At 37.2% G+C, this 23,861-nt stretch overlaps 1 protein-coding gene across 1 annotated transcript in view; it reads left to right on the plus strand.

The window, feature by feature from the left end:
* Positions 1 to 23,861, plus strand: part of CNTN3 (contactin 3) — a 239,404-nt gene that overhangs the window by 83,692 nt on the left and 131,851 nt on the right. The window contains exon 4 of the mRNA XM_045529894.1: positions 15,999 to 16,094. Coding sequence (XP_045385850.1) covers positions 15,999 to 16,094 — 96 coding nt within the window. The remainder of the gene's footprint in view (positions 1 to 15,998; positions 16,095 to 23,861) is intronic.

Genomic DNA, 23,861 nt, shown 5'->3' on the forward strand with positions numbered 1-23,861 from the left:
TTTGCCTAGGCCGATATCTCTAAGAGTTTTTCCAACTCTTCTTCTAGGATTCTTACAGTTTCATGCCTTAGATTTCAGTCTGTGATCCATCATGAATTAATTTCTGTAAGTGGTGAGAGGTACAGATCCTGTCTCAGTCTTCTATGTGCGGCTATCCAGTTTTCTCAGTACCATCTATTGAACAGGGATTCTTTTCCCCATTATATGGTTTTGTCTGCTTTGTCAAAGATCAGATGGCAATATGAAGATGGTTTTATATCTTTATTCTTTGTTCTGATCCATTGGTCTATGTCTCTGTTATTGTGCTAGTACCATGCTGTTTTGGTTATTACAGCCTTGTGGTATATAGCTTCAAGTCTGATAAAGTGATGCCTGTCAATTTGTTATTTTTGCTGAAGGCTGCTTTGGCCATTTGGGTCATTTCTGGTTCTATAGAAAACATAGAATTACGTTTCCTAGATCTGCAAAAAATGACGTTGGTATTTTAACGGGGATTGCATTGTGTGAATTACTTTAGGTAATGTAGTCATTTTAACAGTGTTGATTCTGCCAATCCATGAGCATTATATGTTTTCCCATCTGTTTATATCCTCTGTGATTTCCTTCCTCAGTGTTTTGTAGCTCTCTCTGTAGAATTCTTTTCCCTCCTTGGTTAAATATATTCCTAGGTATTTTATTTTCTTTGTTGCTATTGTGAAAGGTATTGAGTCTTTGATTTGATTCTCACCTTGACTGTTGTTGGTGTAGAGGAATGCTACTAATTTGTGTACATTGATGTTGTAACCTGAGATGTTACTGAATTTATTTATCAATTCCAGAAGTGTCTTGGCAAAATATTTGGGGTTTTCTAGATCTAAGATCATATCATCAGCAAAGAATGATAGTTTGACCTATTCTTTCCCTATTGGAACCTGATTAAATTAAAAAGCATCTGCACAGCCAGGGAAACAATCGGTAGAGTGAATAGACAACCTACAAAATGGGAGAAAATATTTGCATGCTATATATCCAGTAAAGGACTAATAAACAGAAGCTAAAAAGAACTTAGGCAAATCAGCAAGAAAACATCAAACAACTTTATTAAAAAGTGGGCAAACTGGGATGGGGGAGCATGGGCAATATATATAACCTGAACTTTTGTACCCCCATAATAAGCTGAAAAAAAAAAGTGGGCAAAAGATATGAACAGAAGATTTTTAAAAGAGATAGACCAATGGCCAATAAACATATTAAAAAAATGCTCAGCATCTCTAATCATCAGGGAAATGCAAATCAAACCCACAATGAGATATCACTTAACTCCAGTGAGAATGGCTTTTATCAAAAAGTCCCAAAGCAACAGATGGTGGTATGGATGCAGAGAGAAAGGAACACTTATACACTGTCAGTAGGGCTGTAATGAGTTCAACCTGTATGGAAAGTAGTATGGAGATACCTCAAAGACCTGAAATAGAACTACCATTTGATCCAGCAATCCCACTACTGGGTATTTACCCAAAGGAAAAAAAAAGACATTTTATAAAAATAAGCTTCCACTTAAATGTTTATAGAAGCACAATTCACAATCACAAAGGTGTGGAAACGACTCAAGTGCCCATCAATACATGAATGGATTAATAATATGTGGTATGTGTATACCATGGAGTATTAGCCATAAAAAATGGTGAACTAATACCTTTTGTAACAACCTGGATGGAACTGGAGACCATCCTCCTAAATGAAATATCACAAGAATGGAAAAACAAACACTCACTATTAAATTGGAACTAAATAATCAACACTCACCTGTACATATGGTAGTAAAATTCAGTGGAAATCAAGCAGGTGGGTGGGGGGCAGAAGGGGATGTATAATTCACACGTAATGTGTACAATGGACGCTATCTAGGTGATGGACACCCTTATAACTTCAACTCAAACTGTACAAAAGTAATTCATGTGACCAAAACATTTGTACCCTCGTAATATTCTCAATTTTTTTAAAGGTACAAATAAATAAATAATCTCCATTTCACTTGAGTTAGGAAAGTATTTTTTTCAGATGGTTCATAGACTAATCTTTGATTTTCCTCTGTCTCTTATTTTGGTGAAAATTTTCAGTGTGAAGTGATAATATCATTAAAGAAAAAAAGCCTTAATTAGGTCTTTCTATGTAACAAAGGTACTTTTTGAATGACAGACCATAAGAGTTCTCACCACCTATGAACTATGCTCTTAGTCTAGCAATGTGCTGGTGAGTAGAGCATTAAAAATGAACTATTTGTAAGTAAGAGTAACAACTCTGTTTGATATTTTTTCCTGTAGTGTTAGGAGACTTATTGAATTATGCTAATGTATTTTTGATTTTTCAATACTCCTATGATGGGCAAAAGTAAGTTTACACTGTAACATCTTATATTCATTACTAAAATCGCATGTGTCTTAAAGGAAACTGATGAAATTTCTAAACAGTCTCAATGACAGATATATTCAGTCAACCACAGATAGCAAATATTAGTTGCTTTAAAACTCATGTGTTGAATTCAACAAATATTACTAAACAACTACTCTACTAACTTAGAGGGGATAAGAATAGCAATTGTGGTGATCTTTGGGACAACACCTATGAAAAGCAAGAGGATAAATATGGATGTAATGGAGCAGTTGTTGAAGAGAGAAGGAAAAAATGTAGCTGGGCTTGGGTGACAAATAAGTCTGGATAGATGTGGCAAGGAAGACATGTATCCTTGCCTGGAGAGAGGAAGCAACATGCTAACACTTATTGAGCACCTAATGTATTCCTAGAATTTTGCATTTATTTTCTCCTATATTCTTCTCAGCAGGCCTCTAACACAGGTTATATTATATTATCTGCATTTTTCAGACTATGAACCTGAGCATCAAAGAGTCTGAGAAATTTGTGTAAACCACAGAGCTAGTTTTTGTGGTGGATATTCCCACTGAAGTCTGTCTAACTTCAAATTCTTTGCTGAAGAAACCACTGAGACATTTTAATCTAGACTATTAAAAAGCTTTTAAAAATGTTTGAGTATATAATTAAGATAACTACACTGAAGTGGTATAATTTGTTCCCATATTCAGAATAATGTCATTTTATATGATCTCTTTATTTCCAAATTCGTAAGGAGATGTTACTAAGTGAAAAGACCCAGTGCATCTTTGTATAACTAATGATTACAACCCCTCCATGCCACAGCCAGTACAAGGATCAGTTTTTGAAATATGACATTCTTTAATAGCCTAGAAAATATAGCCTTATTTGATAACGTTTTGTGTAAGAATGCTGTTTTTTTTTCCATTGACCCATTAAATCAAATTGACTTTTAAAATGTACTTTTCACAGAGATTTTCTGAATTATCTTATAACTCACATATGCCTTAGATATCTTTGTTTCAAAGAAAAGGATTTCTACTACTGCCACAAAAATGAAAACGTGTAGTTTTGATAATAAATCTGAGTTTTTAAAATATACATAAAAGTATAAGAAGAAACACCTCCCAGAGAGTAAAGATTTATTTTACTCTTCAGTTTATATTAACTATTAATATTTTAAACTTTAGTATTATAGGTAAAATTAATATCCATAGTCAAATGGCAAGAGTTGTTTTTTATTGTTCATTTGTTTTTCTTAGAGTAGGTACATTAAAAGAGAAAACTGTCAATAGCAGAAACATTAAAGTATTCTTAATTTTTCTTGATTGTATTAGCAAGCCAGCATTTTTTTTTTTTTACTTTTGACTAAATGTGGAAAGGGCTTTCTTATTTGATATAGGTCAGAACAAGTAGCTGGACTGTTATTTGAAAAATTCTTTTTAAAAAGGTAATCATTCTAAAAAGGTATATATGTATCATAAATGATATATTTTTCCTTTGAATATGCAACTGTGTGCTTTTTGTTTTGTAATGTGCTAATGTGCTTCTTTGAGAAAGGTTGGACAGTAGGGGTTCATTGCGTTATTAGTATAAACTTGGACCCATTATGGATTTTCTGTGATTTCCAATTACTGTTTTTCTTTCCCTTTGAGTTATCATTCAAAAAATATTTCTGAAACAATCTGGGTGCAGAAATAGAATAAATAGATTAAAGATTTTCATTTTGTGTTTTCCAAGCTGTTATGGTTGTCTTGCTCAAACTATTCCATCTATTTTGGCAACAGTTTTGGGGTGAAGAAGGGTGGATTTCCTCCACTGACTTTTTCAAAAGCATTTAAATTTGTTTTTATATATACAACAAATCCATTTCTTTTTATATTCATATTTCTTCAACTTCTTTGGAATTTCTCTAGTAACTTAATTTCAGTGAAAACATTAACAGCATAATCAATCTTGCTAGCAAATATAACTAATTCCACTACTGGAAGCAGAAGGGCATGCTAGAGAGTAGCTCCTAGGCACGAGAGCATTCTGTTTGCTCTGGACTCCTGACAGTGCCATAGAGGGAATGGATTTGACTGCTTAAGTTGAGGCCATCTGCACTGTGTAGGTGCAGTCTTAGGCCTGTGAAAGGCAACAAGAGGAGATGGAGGAGGCCCCTGTCCTTGTCCTTAGTCTTGCTGAGCAAACCGCCCTGAAATGAAATCACCGCAAACATCCAGAATGTTCAGAGAATGATTTCCTCACATAGAAGGAACATTTTGAGTTAGACCTTGAGGATAAGTTGACTTAACATAAGTAGAAAAGAGAACGATGGGGCATAAGCAAAGTTTTGGAATCAAAAATACTGCCAAGTGGCAGGCTATGTTCTCTTGTCCAAATACTTCAAACCGAGGCGTGTACTTCATATACACACATATATACATACACACCTGTTGATTGAATGGATGTTAGGACAGGGAATGTGGACTTTGTCATCTAGGCAGTGGGAAATGCATGTAGGCTTTTTAGAAGGTATTAAAAACCGAGGGTATGTTTTGTAAAGAATACTGAACTCTGTGGGTAGAAGACAGATGAATTGGATGGGAAGGGAGAGACGGCAGGTGGGGAGAGCACCCTGAAGGTTGGCTGGATTTCTTGCATAGTACAAAGATAAAAAGAACTGGACTTGAAACCAGTGGAAATGGATGTGACTCATGGCTCCACCACTTACTGCATCACTTTCATCAAATTCCAAAATAGCTTTGAGCCACAGTTTTCCTGAACATGAAAGAACAATACTTCTACAATAGAATTTTGGTAAATATTAAGTGAGGTAAATTCCAGAAAATTTCTATCACATTGCCTAGCAAATCCTTCTGTGCATTAATTCCTTCATATCCTTATGGCATTGGGAATTCTAAAGTATAAAAAACAAACAACTATACTGAGGCTGTATGCTTTATGCCTGCCAGCTGAATCTGCATGATAAAATAGTTCCAGTAAAATGCATATGGTCATAGTGAGAAATTAGAGAAAAATGGGAGGAGAGAGACCGATTTTGCAGAAGCATTAACATGATCAAATTTAATAGATTGAGCAAATGTAGGAAAAAGAAGTGACAAGTTGGATGGGAGAATCTTTGAAAGAATAAAAACAGAAAGACAGAAGTTGGAAGAGGAGCTGGATTATGTGTACAGGAAAATGCAGTGCCGAGTATGAGATGGCAATTGGGTATCCTAAAAATGTCTAGAAGGCATGCAGAACATGAATGTTTTGAATCAAAATATGGTGGACACATCACTGACAGAGATGTAGTGGTAGAATCTTGAGACTTGGTGAGGTTTCTGAAAGAATGTAAGGAAAAATGATAGCCGCTATCATTTATTGAATATTTATAAATTAGGCACTGTTTTAAGTAATTTGCATGGGTTTTCTTATTTCTTCCTCACAGTAATAGCAGAGATAATTGCTATCATTATCCTCAATTTACTGATGGGGAACCTGTGGATCAACAAGTGAAGCAGTCTGCCCCAGGTCAAAGAGCTAGAGAGCATCAGAGAAGGAATTGAACTTGGGATTGTCTGATTCTAGAGGCCAAACACTTGAGTTCAAGCCAAGTTAAAAGGTGAAGGGAAACAGAGATAGATAATCATGGACCTGGGGCAAGGGGCATGATTAAGAAACATCAGGCATGAGGATCATTGCAAGGTATGTTTTATTTTTAAGCTAGGGCAATCTATGAATGTTTGAAAAATTATAATAGACACACAAGAGAGATTGAATAGAAATAGTTGTTAACCAGAGACTCAAAAGGAATAATGAAACCTTGCACTTGTACAATTGCTTCCATTTTCTGAAAGGCTTTCAGATCTGTGATGCTAAGGATCCTCTCTCAAAAAAACCCTGTGAGGTTCAGAGGGCAGGTTTGGTCCTCACTCTACAAATGGAAACAGGGAGGCACAGAGTGATCAGGTGACACATCTCCAGTCCTGCAGACTTGAATTATGGTAGCCCAAAGACCAGATACGTGCTGTTCCTATTCCTGTGTTCTTTTTCTAAATCTCACTGGTAGAAAGTTAGGAAATCTGTGACACAGACACTAAGAATTTAACTTTGGTAGGAAAATCCACCATGGAAATCTCAAGGAAAAATGAGATGATGAATGCTCATTTCAGACATCCATTGACAACCTAGGCAGGCCAAGAAATATGTGACAGTCTAGAAATATGAAGAAGAAAATGACAAGGCGGTGATGTTGGTGGAGCCCCCAGCATAACAGAACAAGGAGGAAAAATAGAACAGTGTAGAAAGTATAAAGGTGAAAGAACAAAGGTAATTTCAAGAATTTCAAGGAAGGGATGTGGCCAAAGCTGGTTTTGAAGATGAATAAAAGTCAATGAAATTCTACATCAATGAAAAAGTGAGTTTTAATGCATGTGGCTGGGAGTTGGGGGTGCCAGGGAAATGGGGAGATGAGAGACAGAGTTGAAGCTGAACTATGGAATACCTATGTAGAAGAGTCTTATAAGGTATACTTCGGTAGTTAGAGCCCACACTTTGTGCTGATATTTCCCAAGTTGTATTTAAAAACAAAACAATAGATCCTAAGGATGTTAAGCTCTTATTAGGTACTTCCCTATTTCCTAAGTAGGCTTAGAAAAGTATGGACTAGATACTTCATTCTCTGCTTGGAGACTTACATACACACCTGTTTTAAAACTTCTAAAAAGACTGAGCCTTAAGTAACAAAAATCTATTTGCAGTAGACATTTTTGCTGGCCTGTATCACATCCCCTCTGCCCACCTCCAGTTCATTTGCAGTAGGGATGGACAGTGTGATTCACAGTGGGGGCTCTGATGGAGATGGGGGAATTATTGCCCCCAAGGAAAACCCTCCACTATTGGGGTTGGCAGCCTGTATGTAAACACCCCAAACTCTCATCTTTCCAATGGATTATTCTGAAAGGCATTCTGTATGTATGCCAGAGGTTCATTTGGAATCAAGCCTTGTGGGGAGGGGGCTCTGTCTGCGGCTGGAGAGTGCACCAGAGCAGGTTTCAGGAGTTGAAAGAAGAGGCGAGCAGCAGCAGGTAGATGGGACATACTCTACATACTCTTTATTGAGGAGTGAGGGGCAGTAATGCTCACAGGGAGAATATGGCGAGCGCTTATATATGGCTCAGAACAATAGGTGGCAATATGCCAAGCGAAAGCGTGATCACATGGGTTTACGTAGGAGATAACACCTTGGTTACATAAGTGTGCTGACTCTTGCCTTACCTGAACGAGGGCTTGCTGGAATGCCCGGCCGGAAGAAACACTCCAAGAAACCTGTTGCCTATACAAATGCATTTTCCCTTGCAAGCCTTCATTGCCTACAGTGGGAGCTGCATTAATGCACCTGGTTGTTGGTTTTTCCTCCATCTCTCTCTTACTCTTCCCACTCCCTCCTTCTGACCTCCCGAGATCACTTCCCCTGTAAACTATGTCACCAAGTCCTTTCTGAGGCTCTTGTTTTGGAGAAAACAAAACCAAGATACTGTCGAACTATGTTGAACATGCCATTGTTTTCACATAAGAGAAAGCTTTTATTTTCCTAAGACACACCTTGCCATGGAAGAATTCTCCAATAGAGGCTTTATAGTTAGATATTTTGAGAATTGTATTGATGTGGCTGGGCATGGTGGCTCACGTCTGTAATCCTAGCGCTCCGGGAGGCTGAGGTGTGAGGGTTGCTTGAGCTCAGGAGTTGGAGATCAGCCTGAGCAAGATTGAGACCCTGTCCCTACTGAAAATAGAACAAATTAGCCAGGCGTGGTGGCATGTGCTACTCAGGAGGCTGAGGCAGAAGGATCCCTTGAGCCCAGGGGTTTGAGGTTGCCGTGAGCTATGATGATGCCACGGCACTCTAACCCAGGCAACAGAATGAGACTCTGTCTCCAAAAAAAAAAAAAAAAAAGAACTGATGTATTAGATAAGAAAGAGAATAAAAAAGGAGACACTTTGGATTTGGGAATTGGCATAGAGAGCAGGAAATAATGGTTGAGTTTTGGACATGCTGATACTGAAGATGACTAAGAGTCAGTTGACTATGTCTAATATTCATATTTGGGAGATGTTGCACATGCTTCTGTATGTACTAGGAAGCAGGAAGAAAGGTTGTGGGTATTCTTTAATGAGATTTCTCAGCTGATTGAAATTTTACCACTTGATGGTGAAACCAAATCATTGCATGGGCTGCTTCTTTATTTGTAGCATCTGACACGGCCGAGCTAAAGGTGAAAACCACAACCAAGCTGCAGTTTTGATTTTGATTGCCTTTTTGGGTGTGTTCATTGAGTTTTTCTTAGCTTTTGCATGGCAGTGGACAACTTTCTTTTATTGGCAGTGACCTGATTCTTTCAAAGGCAGTCTTGTCAATTACACTGTTTGAGTAAAGCTTTAATTTGGTAACTACCAATCACTAAGCATTTCAACAATAAAACACTGAAGACATTTAAGACATTATGTATGGAAGACCATTACCTTGACTATATCTGTGTTCCTGGTATGATTTATCACTACTGGGTAATATTTTGCATTTTAATTGAAGAGGTAACACTTTACCTCAGAGCATCAAATAGGATTGTGTTACTACACAAGTAGTAAAGCTCACGTGGAATTTTCACTGATAGTGATTTTATTAGCTACTTATGCTCTAATTACAAGTATACATAAAATGTTTTGAGGAAGAACTCAAATTTTTTAAAATTTTATGACCATTTAGTCACCTAGCCATCATTTCTGACATATTGCCACTTTTATGTCCCATTTTAATCCTTTTGGGGGGGGAAATGGCTTGTTTTACTTTGCAGACTCTTGTCATCTTCTTTGATACTTACATACTCAATTGCACATAGGGCCTTTGCCAACATTTCCCATAAAATGCTCAACATGGAATTGTTTGGTCAAATATGTTTAGGACACTTTAGTAGACCTTATCAATCTGTATTTTCTCTTAAGGCCTCTGACTTATCCTGCATAAGGATAATACTCATTTAACTTGACTTTACCAGGGTTTCCCAGACTTACTTGTTAGGAATGGAAGTCATTCTTTTGGCTGTTTTTAAGTCATACAGAGATATGCTTGGCACTATATCCCTGCTGTTATACTGAGTGATAATTCACATACACTGTGCGACAGTTGACTACCTAGATTAATCCACGTGAAATACCAACACCAGCAGTATTGTAGGAAGTGGAATCAGATACCAAATTGAGCACAGGATTGTCAGAGGAAGTCAAAACGACCCCAGTCTCTTCTCTGTATCCATTGGTGGTTTCCTGGGATCTTCCTCACTCCACGAGGTGGGGAGATCAACCTGGAAATGAAGTGCTTGAGTAGCCAACAGCAAGCCTTAGCCCAATAGAGAGATTTAACAGATATGTGTCAAGATAGAGGCTTTTTACCCCAGAAATGAGCCATGTGACATTTCACAAGGAAGCAGTCACACCTCTCTTTGATGCACACTTCTCTTTGATGGTGACTTGGAAGACACTGGCCCCGCGTGCTTTGGGCTCTGGTAGAGCAGCACAGCACAGCTGTTGGCCAAAGGGGAAACAGAGTGAGCCGCTTCCAACCTGTAGGTGGTGCGGGGAAAGAGGAAAAAGAGTAAAAGGAAACGTGGAGAGCTGGATTTTATCTTTACTTTCTTGCTTGTTTTCTAATTCAGAGTTCCCCAGTTTTACATGTATTTGTTTATGTGTTTGTGCATTTAGTTCTACATAATTTTATCACACGTGTAGGTTCATGTATCAACCACCATAGTCGAGATAGAGAACAGTGCCACGCCCACTAGGTCCCTCAGCACCCTTTGATAGGCACACCTGTACCCTGCCTCCACCTTCCCTAAACACTGGCTGGCAACCACTAATCTAACCCCATTTCTAAAATGTGGTGCTTTTAAAAAGTGTTATATAAATGGAATCATACAGTAGATGACCTTTCAGAATTGGCATTTTTTTTCACCCAGCATAATTTTCTGAAAATTCATCTAATGGGTGTAGTGCATAAATGTCCACTGCTTTTAGTTACAGAGTAGTATTCCATGGTACATATGTAGCACTGTTTGTGTAGCCATTCATAAACTGAAGGAGCTTGGGTTAGTTCCAGTTTAGGGCTGTTACAAATAAAGCTGTATGAACTTCTGTGTGTAGGGGTTTTGTGTGAACAAATGTTTTGGGATAAATTCCCAAGAGTGTAATTGCTGGATCATATGGTGGTTATGTGGTTAGTTTTCTAAGAAACTGTCAAACTGTTTTCCATAATCGCTCAAACATTTTACACTTCCACAAGCAATGTCTGAGTAACCAATTTCTCCACATCCTTTCCAAGATTCAGTGCTGTCACTGTTTTCTATTTTAGCCATTTTTATAGGTGTGCAGTGATATCTCATTGTGGTTTTAATTTGTATTTTCCTGATGGCTAATGATGGTCAGGATCATTTCATGTGTTTATTTTCCATCTGTTTCTCCTCTTCAGTGAAATGTCTGTTCATGTCTTTTGCTCATTTTCTAATGGGATTGTATGTTTTTTACTATTGAGTTTTGAGTGGTCTCATTTATTCTAGATACTCTCCCTTTACCGGATAAGTGGTTTTTCAAGTATCTCCTCCCAGGTTGTAGTTGTCTTTTCATCCTCTTCACTTGGGCTTTCACAAAGCAAAAGTTTTTACTGTGATGAGGTTGAGTTTATCAATCTTTCCTTTTAACCACTATGCATTTAGTGTCAAGTCTAAAAACACTTTGCCTAGTCTTAGATCCCAAAGATGTTCTTCTATTTTTAAATAAAAATTCTGTAGTTTTACATTGTACATTTAAGTTTGTGATCCATTTTGTGTTAATTTTTATGTATAGATAAAGTTGAGGTCGAGTTCCCCCCGCCCCCGTGGTTTTCTAGTTGTTCCAGCACCATTTATTGAATTATTGAAAGGCTATGCTTCCTTCCATTGACTTGCTTTTGTACACTTCTCAAGAATCAGTTGAGCATATTTGTGTGGGTCTGTTTCTAGGGTCTCTGTTTTATTCTTTGCCTCTGTCTGTCTCTCCCTCTGCTAGTACCACACTATCTAGATCATCGTAGCTATATAATAAGGCTTAATATTAGGTAGAGTGATTCTTTCTACTTTATTCTTTTTAGTCAAGATTGTTTCAGTTATTTTAGGGCCTGTACTTTTGCATGTAAATTTTAGAATAAATTTATCTATATCAATAAAATATAAAAATAAAACAAACCAAAAAACCTTGCTGGGATTTTGATAGAAATTGCATTAAACTTATGCAGTTATGCATTACTTAGTGATACGGATGTGTTCTGAGAAATATGCTGTTAGGCAATTTCATCCAGTATCATAGAGTGGACTTATACAAACTTAGATGGAATGGCCTACTACACACTTAGGCTATATGTTATAGTCTATTGCTCCTGGGCTACAAACGTGTACAGCATGTGATTGTACTGAACATTGTTGCCAGTTGTAACACAATGGTAAGTATTTGTGTATCTAAACATATCTACAGTAAAAATACAGCATAAAATAGATAGAAAATAGTACACCTGTACAGGGCACTTACCATGAATGGAGCTTGCAGGACTAGAAGTTGCTCTGGGTGAGTCAGTGAGTGAGTGGTGAGTGAATGTGAAGGTCTAGGACATTACTGTGCACTACTGTAGACTTTATAAACACTGTGGCTATACTACATTTATAAAAAAATTTTCTTCAATAATAAAGTAACCTTAGCTTACTGTAACTTTTTACGTTATAAACTTTTTAATGTTTTTTTTAACTTGTTGACTCTTTTATATTAACATTTAGCTTAAAACAAATACATTGTACAGATGTATAAAAATATATTCTTTCTTGTATCCTTATTCCATAAGCTTTTTTCTATTTTAAAAATTATGTATTTATTTTTACTTTTTAAACTTTTGTTGTTGTTAAAAATGACCTTCTGTAGTGCATGACATTATATCAATATGGAGAGAATGGCAACAATGTTGAGTCTAACGATCCATGAAAATACTGTGTGCCTCCATGTGTAATATTTAGGTCTCTGTGGGTTTTTTTCTTTTTTATCAGCACCTTGTAATTTTCAGTATCCAGATCTTTTACGTGGGTTGTTATGTGTATACTTAAGTAGTTCATTTTCTTAATGATTGTAAATGATTTTGACATTTTGATTTTGATTTTTGCATGTTCATTGATAATATATAGAGACCTATTTAACTCATTTATTAGTACTAGGCTTTTTTAAAGACTTTTTTTGATTTTATATTTAGAAAACCATGTCATCTCAATTAAGGATACTTTTATTTCTTCTTTTTCAAACTGCATCATTTTTATTTTTTTGTTGTTGAAGTGGTTAGAACTTCTAATACTATGTTGACTAAAAGTGGTGAGAACGGACATCTTGATGTTAGAAAATGTTCAGTCTTTCACCATTAAATACACTGTTAGCTGTAGTTATTTGTAGATGCTCTTTATCATGTTGGTTTGTTTTGAAAGTAGCTAATTAGAGGCTCTAGGATAATGGCAGGGTTTGCAAGAATTGGAGCAGAGGCAAAAAGAAAAAGCTGAGAAGTTTCTGCCCAGTAAATATTGGATTGCTTTCTATTTACTTTTTGTTCCTGAACAGAGCTTTTTCTAATGCAATTCTTGCCAAAATTGGACCACATACAATTTGACTTACATTTGGGTTACACATATAATCATCCAGGAGGTATCTCAGTGATCTGAAATGTTTTAGAGATTTTTGCTACTTTTTTCTGATAGTCTCTAGTGTTTTAACAAAAGAAGGACAGTCTTGCTATACCTTGACTATAACATGTATATTCTTAAGCACCTGTGCTTTCCTGATGTTATTCCCTCTGTTTGAAAGAACGCTCGTCCCTGCCCCCTGACTCATACCACCCTCCCATTTGGCCAGCTCTGCTCTTTGAAGCATCTTTAACAGCTGTAAGTGAAAAGGTTATGTGTTCATTCCTCTGTATACTCACCACCTTTCCAGCAAGTACCATTTCAAATGCAGCTTTTCATCTCAACTCTATCTCCTAACTAGACAGTGCTCTCCTTAAAAGTAGGCCCCCAATAATTCATACCTTCAGAACCTGCCATACAATGGGCTGAAGTTTTGTAGGCTCACAATAAATACTTGTGTAATAAGTGGCTGCTCCCTTTTTCATCTTTGCTCAATGGATTTTTAACAAATTCTCTATCACATAGGCATTTTCAGATGTTCCAAAAATTTGAGATACCTTCCAAGATACTTAATCTGGGTTGATCTTTATACATCTTAATTAGAAACCACAAAATAATATTTGGTGTACTTCAGGTTCAACTAGTAAGCTTATTAAAAATTCAGATCCCTGGATTTAACCCCCAGAAATCCTAATTCACTAGTTTTAAGTGATTACCAAGTATCTACATTTTTAAAGAAGAATCCCAGGATTTAAGGTGGTCCTTGGAATAACTTTGTTATTAAGGTTATTAACAAATAACTTTGTTAATAAGGTAGTACTTTGAATAACATAAACTGAGAATTCAGGAAATACTGCTTTGTAGAAAGAAATCTATTGTGATCACAGTACTTTGCAGTCAACTAAGCCCTAGAATATGTGTTGGAGCCTCTTCTGTTATTTTTCTTTGTTATGCCTAATGCTTATGCTCCATGAACGGGTCATATCAGGTATCTGAAGAAATGTTCCTTTCCCTCATGTATGCAGAGAGAGTTATCAGTCAGATGTCTAGACCAGTGGGCAGATAATGTGCCAGGCTTTATTTGTGCTTAGGCAAAAAAAAAAAAAAAAAAAGATTTTTCCTTTAGAAGAGACAATATTGGTTTCTGTAGAACTATTTTGTCCTTTTTTGCACATTCTAGCTAAAATAAGTGATGGAAAACTTCCATGGTGTGAAATTATATGGCAGAAGAAACAAGGAATTGGGCAGCAAAGCAGCAATAATGCATACTTGGTTGCCAAAAAATAATCTTTGGAAATCATTTTTCCATGTATAGGCTACATTCTGATATGATGTGTTTCCCTGTTTAGCCATTGGGAAACATTTGGATGGTCCAATTTTGTAATTCCAACTCAGTTACATTTCAAGAGCCTTAATGTTTTGAGAATGTTGCATTTTAGTTACAGATTTAAGATGATGTAATGCTATGTTACCATATCATTTCTATAGGATAACCTATGGTTAAAATAAGTCCATAACCACAATTTTTTCATCTTTTCTGGGAAAGCATAATGTCAACTTTGCTGAATTACTTTACTCCATGTTTATAACCTAGCAATTTAATACTGTTTTCAGTGACAATAAAACAGGGCACATAGACCTTCTTATTTCCCTCTGATGTTCTGCTTTATGGTGCTTAGAATATCCACGAGTGTCTGCAGATTGTGGTTTTATCAATCCGAGGATAATTATTTTGCTTTTTACATTTTTCAAAGAAAAGTTGAAATTTTTCAAGTTGTATTCTAAAATACATATACTGCCTCACTGTGTATAGTCACCACTTAGGCAATTTATATCAACCCTGAAGAGCTATGATATGAGTATATTCTTTCAGAAATTGACAGTACAATTGTTCTGATACAGAAAGTGACACCATGGAGTATATTAACTGCATAATTCACAAGCATTTTTTTAAGTGGGAGTTTAGAGAAACAGTAGATTTGTTCTTTCTTTTTCCCCATAGACTTAAGCATTTCAAAAAATGAAGTCAATAGAATTTTCTCTCTTCTTTAATTTAAACTGGAAACTATGAACCAGCATTTGCTACCCTGGATTCTTATTAAAAGAAATTAAATGTTTTCTAAAAATAACTTGGTAATCAAAATATTAATAGTATTTATAGGCCTTGATTGCTATTTTTTTAAACTTCATTAAGCGCTTGAAAAAAATACTTTGGGCAGTTAGAAAAATAATTTATGTTTTTTGAGCTATAAATAAAATGTAATATGAGGATTTACTTTACTGTTATCCTTAGAATTCTACTTATATAGTAATTTCCAGTGATATATATCTTCACAGAGCCCTTCAGGACATGGGACAAATAGGATTTGTCCCCAAAGATGAATATTTTCAAATCTTTTTGTAAATAACAACAATAAATACACAATAAATATAGCTATAATAAGCTATTTATGAAAAAATACTTTATGAGAAAAATTCATGAAATTTGGTCTTTATTACAAGGTGAAGCTGAAAGTCTTCATGATACGACGAGTCACTCACACAGATAAGGAAATCATATTTATGTATATTTTGATTCAAGATATTTCAGTTCTTCCTTTGAATTATATTGTCTGGTTGGTTCATTCTACTACATGCTTTGCCTTTTTGGATAGTTCATGCTATTTTTGACACTATTACAGCAACATGGGATCAATGGATGTATATTTCTATTGTATTGTTCAATTTCTAGATGCCTACATAAAGAAATCAGAATCCAGCTTTTCTACTTCAAAGAAAATGTTTTCCTCTTGAGGTTCTTGAAAAGATATTTAAAAATCATTTTCCAAAAGAAAGGAATGTCTTGGTGTAAAAATTTTAATTTTATTGTTCTTTCTGAAATTCAGTCTTCTTTTGTTTTCAAATCAGATCTGGAGAATTTTAAAACCAAAATGAGAAGTACCGTGTCAGTGCGTGAAGGCCAGGGTGTCGTGCTGCTCTGCGGGCCCCCACCGCACTCTGGAGGTAAGTAGTGCTCCGTTGCTGCTGTTCATGCTTATTGAGGAAGTTTCAGGGCAAGGCCTACAGCATTTGTATTGTTATTGCTTCTGTAAATTACCCCGAGAAAGTTGATAACCCGAGTATTAGATTCTGTTAGCTGAGTGGGAATATGAGAAACTCTACAAAAAATAGTCCATCCAGAGAAGTTTATAAACAATTGACTCATTCCAGCAAGGAGGGTTTTAAAGGCAAACAAGATCAAATTCATTTCGATTACCTAACAGTGCTGAGCAATGCTTTATCCTTACACCATTATCATTTGTTGTTTAGTTTTATACCATGACACAAATTGGAGTCTTTGCAGTTTCTCTCTCTTTCTCCCTCCCTCTCTGTCACACACACACACACAGGCATGAGCACACATCCACACTTATTAATATGTGCCATTGGACCTCTTTATATGTGTATAATATATATATGGAAATGTTATGTGTGTGTATATTCACATCATTCTCATTGGGCTGTTGGAATTGCAAATTTTATGCTACATTGGTATAAATTGAAATACTGCTAGAAATTCAGATGCTTAACAAGATAGCTGCCCAAAGTGAAAATGAACTTCAGCACATATGAAAATAATTTAATTAGCTCCCCAGTATGAGCCTGGAGTGCTGGTTTGATTTTCCTCTCATGCTCACTATTGCAAACTTGGTCACTTGCAGAACAAAAAGGGCATTATTAATGTATAAATCACTGATCTCAGAGAAACAAACACATCACTGAGAGATAAACAAGTTAGAGAGGATCTTTCTGACCAGAAGCGAAACTGAGAAGTCTGCTTCCCATCATGGTAAAGCTTATTCAAATGTAAATATGCTGGACTTCATTTGCTCTGTGACATACAAACCAAAGTACTTTTCCCCCAATGACTTGTCAACTTTAATCACAAACTCTCAGCCCGGTAAAACAAATATCTTCCATCTTCAGCCATGTGAAATATGTGAGCCATCTGGAGACTGCAGATTTGGGGTGTGATTAACAGATATCATTGCCACCCTGTAGGCTGGTGTGGGCTTAAATTGGGTTCCCCAGTCTGTGTCTTGCTGGCATGGTGACATTCCAAAGGAACTTTAAGTTTGAAAGGAAACAACAGATTCCCTTGATTGCAAATAGAAGTAAATGGGTTCAAACTGGCTTGAAGAAAACTGGGAGTTTACTGGCTCACATAACTGGGATGATCCAATGGCTTCTAGTGAGAAGTGCCACCCAGAAGGACTTGCTGCCTCGCTATGGGGGGTGGGGTCAGCGGATGGCCTTTAGCCCTCTACTCCTTCCTGCTCTGCCCCAGCTGCAGAGAGCCACTTCCTGAGGCAGCCCACATCTGGTGACTGAGCAAGCAGGGTTAGAAAGGGTCAGCCATTTCTGCCCAATGCTGGCCAAATCTGACGGGCAGTATTTAATCTAGAGCCTCCTGCCATGATGACCAGGTCTCCACTGGACCACATCATAGTTCAGTTCCTTTTTCTTCCCAATCGCCTTCGACATCCTTCCTTTCACTGGTTTTAATCACTGACTGAAAGCATTTATCTCAAACTCTGTGTAAGCCTCTGCTCCACGAGAACCCAATCTGTTGGATTCAGGGATTGAACCAATTCCATAAACAATCCATCTTTCTAAGCATTTCTTGACTCTGCTTCTCTCCATGTTGACTCCATTCCCATATAGATTCTTGTGGGGGCAAAAGGTGGCCCCTGGCAATGCTAAGCTCTTGTGATCCTTAGTGCTTAAGATCCTGATAAACCAGACAGCCTGTTTCTCGGTGGCTCCTGAGTCTAACTAGACAGACCTGTTTATGCAAGACCTACAGCCAAGGGATAGAGTCACCTCCACCTACTGATGAGCACTGGAATGGGAAAGGAGCAATTTCCAAAAAAAGAGAAGTGTTTTATTATGAGAAAAAAAGAGGGAAGTATATTAGAAATAAATAATAGCTAGAACTATATCTAGTTAGAAAGTATCGAAATAATTTAAATTTATATTAGCTCAAATCAACATAAAATAATAGCTGGATAGTCTTGTCGGTGATGAGTTTTGGAGGTGTTGAGCCAATTTAAGATTCTGATTGATTTTCTTTAAGTGCTTTTATGATTAGATATTCACTGATAAAAAAGGAGGAAGATTTTGGCTAAGTATGCACACAGTGAATATGTCATAATAAGCTGTTGGGTGAAACATGTTCCAGAACATGAATTTTTTCTAATGTCATAAAATTGGAGAACTGTTGGCTCATTGCAGCTATCCTGGGTAATGACATCCTAATGTATCTTTGCCTTTGGTGACTTTACATAGCTCTCCTTTCATTTTTAAAGCACATGGGATGGGATGGGTGTGGAAATCAAGTAGGACTGTAAGTAAAGATGGAAAGAAATCTCCCCAAATGTAACACCTTAGCCTTTAAGAACCCAGAGCATGCCTGGAAGTGCAAATAATGTTGACTCAAGGCAGACCTTCCTCAGTGCTACTTTGTGCAGATTTGGGCACGAAAAACATGACTTTCATTTGATCTGAGTCTCCACGATGCTGAGATATTCACAGTTTACATCTGTCGTCCTGATACCTTGGCTCTGAGCTCCTTGAGGAGGGTAGGCCTATGTTAGCTTTTGTCTGAGTGCCTTGTACCAGGCTGGTTTGTAACAGGCAGTCAGTAAATATCGATTGAACAAACGCACACATCCATGAAATGAATAAATGAATCTTTTAAAAAATTTGGCCAGTGATAAATGATTTTTGAGAATTCACTGGAAACTTTGTTAGTAGAGATAGAAGCATTTAACAACCAAAATGTCCTAGGTGCCAACCAGGCAGGTACAGGCACTGACAGACCAGAATGAACTCTGTCCACAGAAGCTGGTATCAGCCCTACCCAACCCCTTGTTTTGTCAACTTAGGGACTTTAATTCTGTAGAGTGTGAACCAGGTCACTCCAGGGTGTATGTAGCAGGACACATGATGGAGGGTTTATCAGCGAGCACGTAGCCTACGCTGTGGTCCCTTTGCAGGACATGCACCTGTCCTTCTCTATCTTCACCACTGCATATTACCTTTATTCACTTGACGTATCTTCATTTCTACTTGGTCCCTTCACCGTTGGAAATGTTTAAATTTGTTACTTTCTGATTATTGAAGATGCAACATATTTTATTCATCTATTATATTCCCTCTCATACCAACCTAACAAAGTAAGCACAGAAAGGCAGTAACAATAATAATAGTAGTAATGATAATAAAACTAATCATAGTATTAAATAGTAGTAGCCTCCATTTATTGAGTGCTGCTTAGATACTAAGCAGTGTGCTCGCCCTTTGTGAAATTATCTACTTACTAGTGAGATTCTTTTGGGTAAAAGTACAGGGGGGGACAGGACGAGTAACAATGTAAGGAAGAATCCAGCAGCTCAGCCCTGGAGGTGCCGTGAGCATGAGCTCTGAGCCAGATAATGCCTGCTGCTCTTGGCCCAAACTTCTTGCTTAGAAATGACACACAAGGCAGGAGGTCAGAAACTAAGGGTCAGTACAGAGTCCCCCAGTTTTCATTTAGGACTATAATTTGGGAGTTTGCAAAGTATAGCTCAGAAAGGAGGTAATTTACCTAAAATCACAGAGCTGTGAGGAAGTCAAACTAGAACCTCGATGCTCTGACTCCTGACCAGGGCTCTTTCTAGTATGGCATGCTCTAAACCAGCCCTCTGCTGCCATTCTCAAAATGTCCCCAGTAAAAGTGTCACTGTCCTAAGCCAAGGGCTTCTGATATTTCAACATCATCAGAGGCACCAGAGTTAATGGTTTTGTTTTAATATTCAAGCCCACTGTTCATTGGAACACTTGAAACATCAGCAATGCCTGAAGTCACATTAGCAGAAATATCCCCAGAGTTCAACCGATGCTCTGGCCCACTGCTTCTGAGATTTTAATTGCAAATCAGTCAGCTGGGGACTTGATAAAATGCAGAGTCTGCTCCAGTGGATCTGGGGTGGGGTCAGAGGGTCTGAATTCCTAATAATTTTTCCCAAGAAACCTGCACTGCTGGTCCGTGGGCCATTCTGGGTACCAAGGCCCTAGCCTATCTGTTCCATTAAGTGAAGTCCCTAATTATTTTCCTGATATGTCCCTCTGCCCTCTCAGCCTTCCTTCTTCCCTAGCCCGTTTCTCAGTCTAGACACTACAATATGTTTGGCACTTCAGGACCAAAATATCACCTCCCCACTGAGGGTGTCATTCTTCCCCACCTCCCATTCAAGCCTGAAATGTCTTTCTCAGGATACTCGTCACCCTGATTTAGTCTCTTGTTTGGTGGCCTTTGCAGGTCTCCAACCAACTTGTATATTTTTATCATTCCATAATACTCTTTCTTTTTTTCTTTCTAAGTCCTAGGACTGAGGGAACACTGCTGCCCTTTTAAGGAAGGTTCCAGAGTCCCAAGTATAAAAGGAATTATGATTTGTACCCACAACTTCTCACTCCCCAAGTGTGATGTGAAACACAGTCTCTAACTTGGGCTTTCTTTAGGTCTAGCATCCATAGAAAACCTTATGCCAGAAAGACTTCAGACTTTGAAATTCAATCGTATGGCACTGAGTGCCTTGTGGTAGATGTGGGTAAGATTCACTGCCAGCTTGGTGTTTTAGTTTCTGCACAACCTAAGGATGTTTCAGATCTTTCGGTGAGATTGTATTTTTATTCTTTCAATCATAATGAGATGGAAATATCAACATCTGGTAGAGTGTGTTCTACACCGTTTCTTTAATCATCACCAGATGTGATATGTCCCCAGACAACTTTCTCCTACCCAACTGCTTTCTGCCTTTTCCTTACAGGGGACCCTTCAGGATTCCCAAGGCTCCCGCACTAGAGAGGCATTGCTCATTGGGTGATACGGAGGTTGCAGAGTGGGGAGTAATAGCAGTGGTTTTTGGTTTTGTTCTGTTTGTATTTTTTCTCATAGCAGCAATATAATCTGTAAGAACCATTGCAAAACTATTTATTAATGAGTAGCAATTGTTGTTCTTACTTTATTGTTTCCTTTTTTTTCTTTTGTATTTCCAGGGTTCAAGTTCTGCTTCTATTATTAGCCTATAGTAAAATTGTGTCAAAATCTCTTCTACTGGTGAAATAAATTAGTAACTTTCTTTGATTTGGGATAAATCCCCAAAATGTTCTCCCTAAATAGATGAGGGAGATAGACATAGATGGAGCCTAAATAAGGATCCCTAAGTATGGAAACTATGTATATATTATTCATACTCTCTTAATTCATCTATGGCAATAATTTACAAGAAAGTATACCCAATTTGGGGCTGTTTTGTGTAAGATCAGTCACCATCTATCTAATGGTAAAGAAGGAAAAAGTGTTTCATGGTGGGAGATGATTAGAAAATCTTTTCTAGGAATCCCTATAACTTCTTAGCAAGACTAATACATGTCATTTGAGAGGGGTCTTATCTCCCACTTATTCTGCAACACTTTCTGCCACTTCCTAGTCACTGTCTTTGCAGAATAATCCAGCACCTCTCTGAAGCAAGAGGAATTAACATCCCAAAATTAGTTGGAAAAGTAGGAATCCAAAAGCCAGGAACAAGGGACTGGACATGCATTACCTGCAGTGTAATTATTAACCTAGTTGCCAATAGTGTGAGAAGCTGAGAGTTAGTGTAATTACCATGCCTTTGCTGATATCACCACAAAATCATTAGAAATTCAAGTGCAGGAACAATTACCCTGTTATCAATAAGGGCATAAGACTAGTTCATGGGTACCTCATAATAAATACTAATTAAAAAGAAATAAGAAGAAAGCTATAAGCTTAATCAATTTATTACATGTACACATGTTAATAAAGTATTTATTTTTGTTCAACAATGGCAGATAAAATGTATTCTGAGTAGAGAATAGGTTTGAGCCTGTCCCAGTGTTTGATCAGCAAATGACTTTGGTCTCCGATCCAACTTTCCATATCTGAGCTATGTGCATATTCTTGAAATGGCAGCCCTGTACACTGCCATTCACTTATAGCAACATAGCCTTTGGGATGTGAAAAGGAAAATGTGAGATGCCAAACAGCAGGTAGTGGAGACTGAAGTGACTTTATGCTAAAAATTGCTTTGTAAATCCTGGTGTGACAGAGGTGAGAACTGTTAGCAACATAACCATATGGCATGGGATTCACACCTTCTATATCAACATCTTTATTTTTTTTTCTTTACCCAAGATGCATAGACCAAAAAACAAAAGTCCATCTCAGTTAGCTTAGACCAGAGAACCTGAAGAAAAGATGCCAAATAGGAATTTTCATCTATGCAAAGACGTGTCTAGTTGCTAGAGACTTCATCATGACAATAAGACACATGACCTAGTGTTTTGGGGATGTCATTGTAACTCAAAACAATAATTTTCCTAAATAATTTAATCTGTGATCATAACACCACTTTGTCTTAGGGACTCTTGTCCTTGAATTATACTCTTCTGCCATTCCGCCTATAATACAGTCATACTTTAAAAAGGTATCAGTAGGTTTTCTTTCAAATAATTTCTTTCAATAAATCTTTATGTGATTTATTTCTGGGAAGATATGATTTCTGGCTTCCATTACATTTGCGTCACAGGCCACTGTGTAGACTGCTTCTCTGAGAACCCAATGGTTTCCACCTTCCTTAAAGTAGCGTGTCCAAAAGTCACATCACAGCACCACGTTTACCATCTCAAACTGTAAAATCAAGATTGAGAAGCAGATGATTGGTGAGTTATTGAGAAATTAGCACCTGCACCATAGGTATTACTCCTAATTTATTGCTCCAAACCCAGGGGTAAGTTAACATGTCATGGCAAAGAGTTAGAGACTCCATCTGTAGACTGAACGAACAATATATCAAAATTATAAAACTGTTTTTAGATATATGTCAATACTGATGTGACTATTGACATTTCCCAGAGTCCAAAATATTAACATATTCATAGTAGCATTTAGATAAGTATGTTTTGAATCAGTTGACACATAAATCTCAACTGTTTTTCTATGGATAACTGCAAAATATTTTCACCTCTAATGGAAATATTTATGTAGTGAATAGCCCATTTTGTAGTTGGAAATAGAGATGAAAATCCTGAGTTTCTCCAAATTGCTTAAATGTGGAAACTGAATTTAAAATACTCATTGAGTCTGCCTTTCTGCCTTCCTTCCTTTTTTCTTTCCTTCCCAATCTGTCCATCCAGGCATCATTCCATCCATCCATCTAATTTATTCATTCATTCATTTTATCATGCATCCATGAAATAACTGTTGATTTGTAGAGGTGTCTTAGAATAATGTTTTACTGTAAAAAATATGGCCCTTCACTTGTATTAGCTTGATAGTAAATAAGAGAAAAACTGAGAGTATTGTTGATAAACTTAACAGACGTACATTCAGATCAGTATCTGTTGGACACTACTCCATGCCACTCCCCAGGTGAAAAGCACCGAGCTCAGTTTGGAGGAAATAGAAAGATAAATAGGAATTCTCCTGTTCTCAGGGACATATGGTCCCACAGGGAGTGAGAATGGTGGGTTTCCTAGTAACTAGTTAATTCTAGAATGAATAGAATAGGTGCCATTATTTAACCAGGCCCTGGGCCTATTGTACATAACAGGACTTCCAGGAAGGGATTATCACTCTCATCCTACAGTGACAAGCTGAGGCTCAGAGCAGTTAGGTGATTTGTCCAGAGCCACACTGCAATAGATTTGGGCTTCAGACCT

The sequence above is a fragment of the Lemur catta genome, chromosome 18 (genome assembly GCF_020740605.2).
Source record: "Lemur catta isolate mLemCat1 chromosome 18, mLemCat1.pri, whole genome shotgun sequence".
In the NCBI taxonomy this organism is placed as follows: Eukaryota; Metazoa; Chordata; class Mammalia; order Primates; family Lemuridae; genus Lemur; species Lemur catta.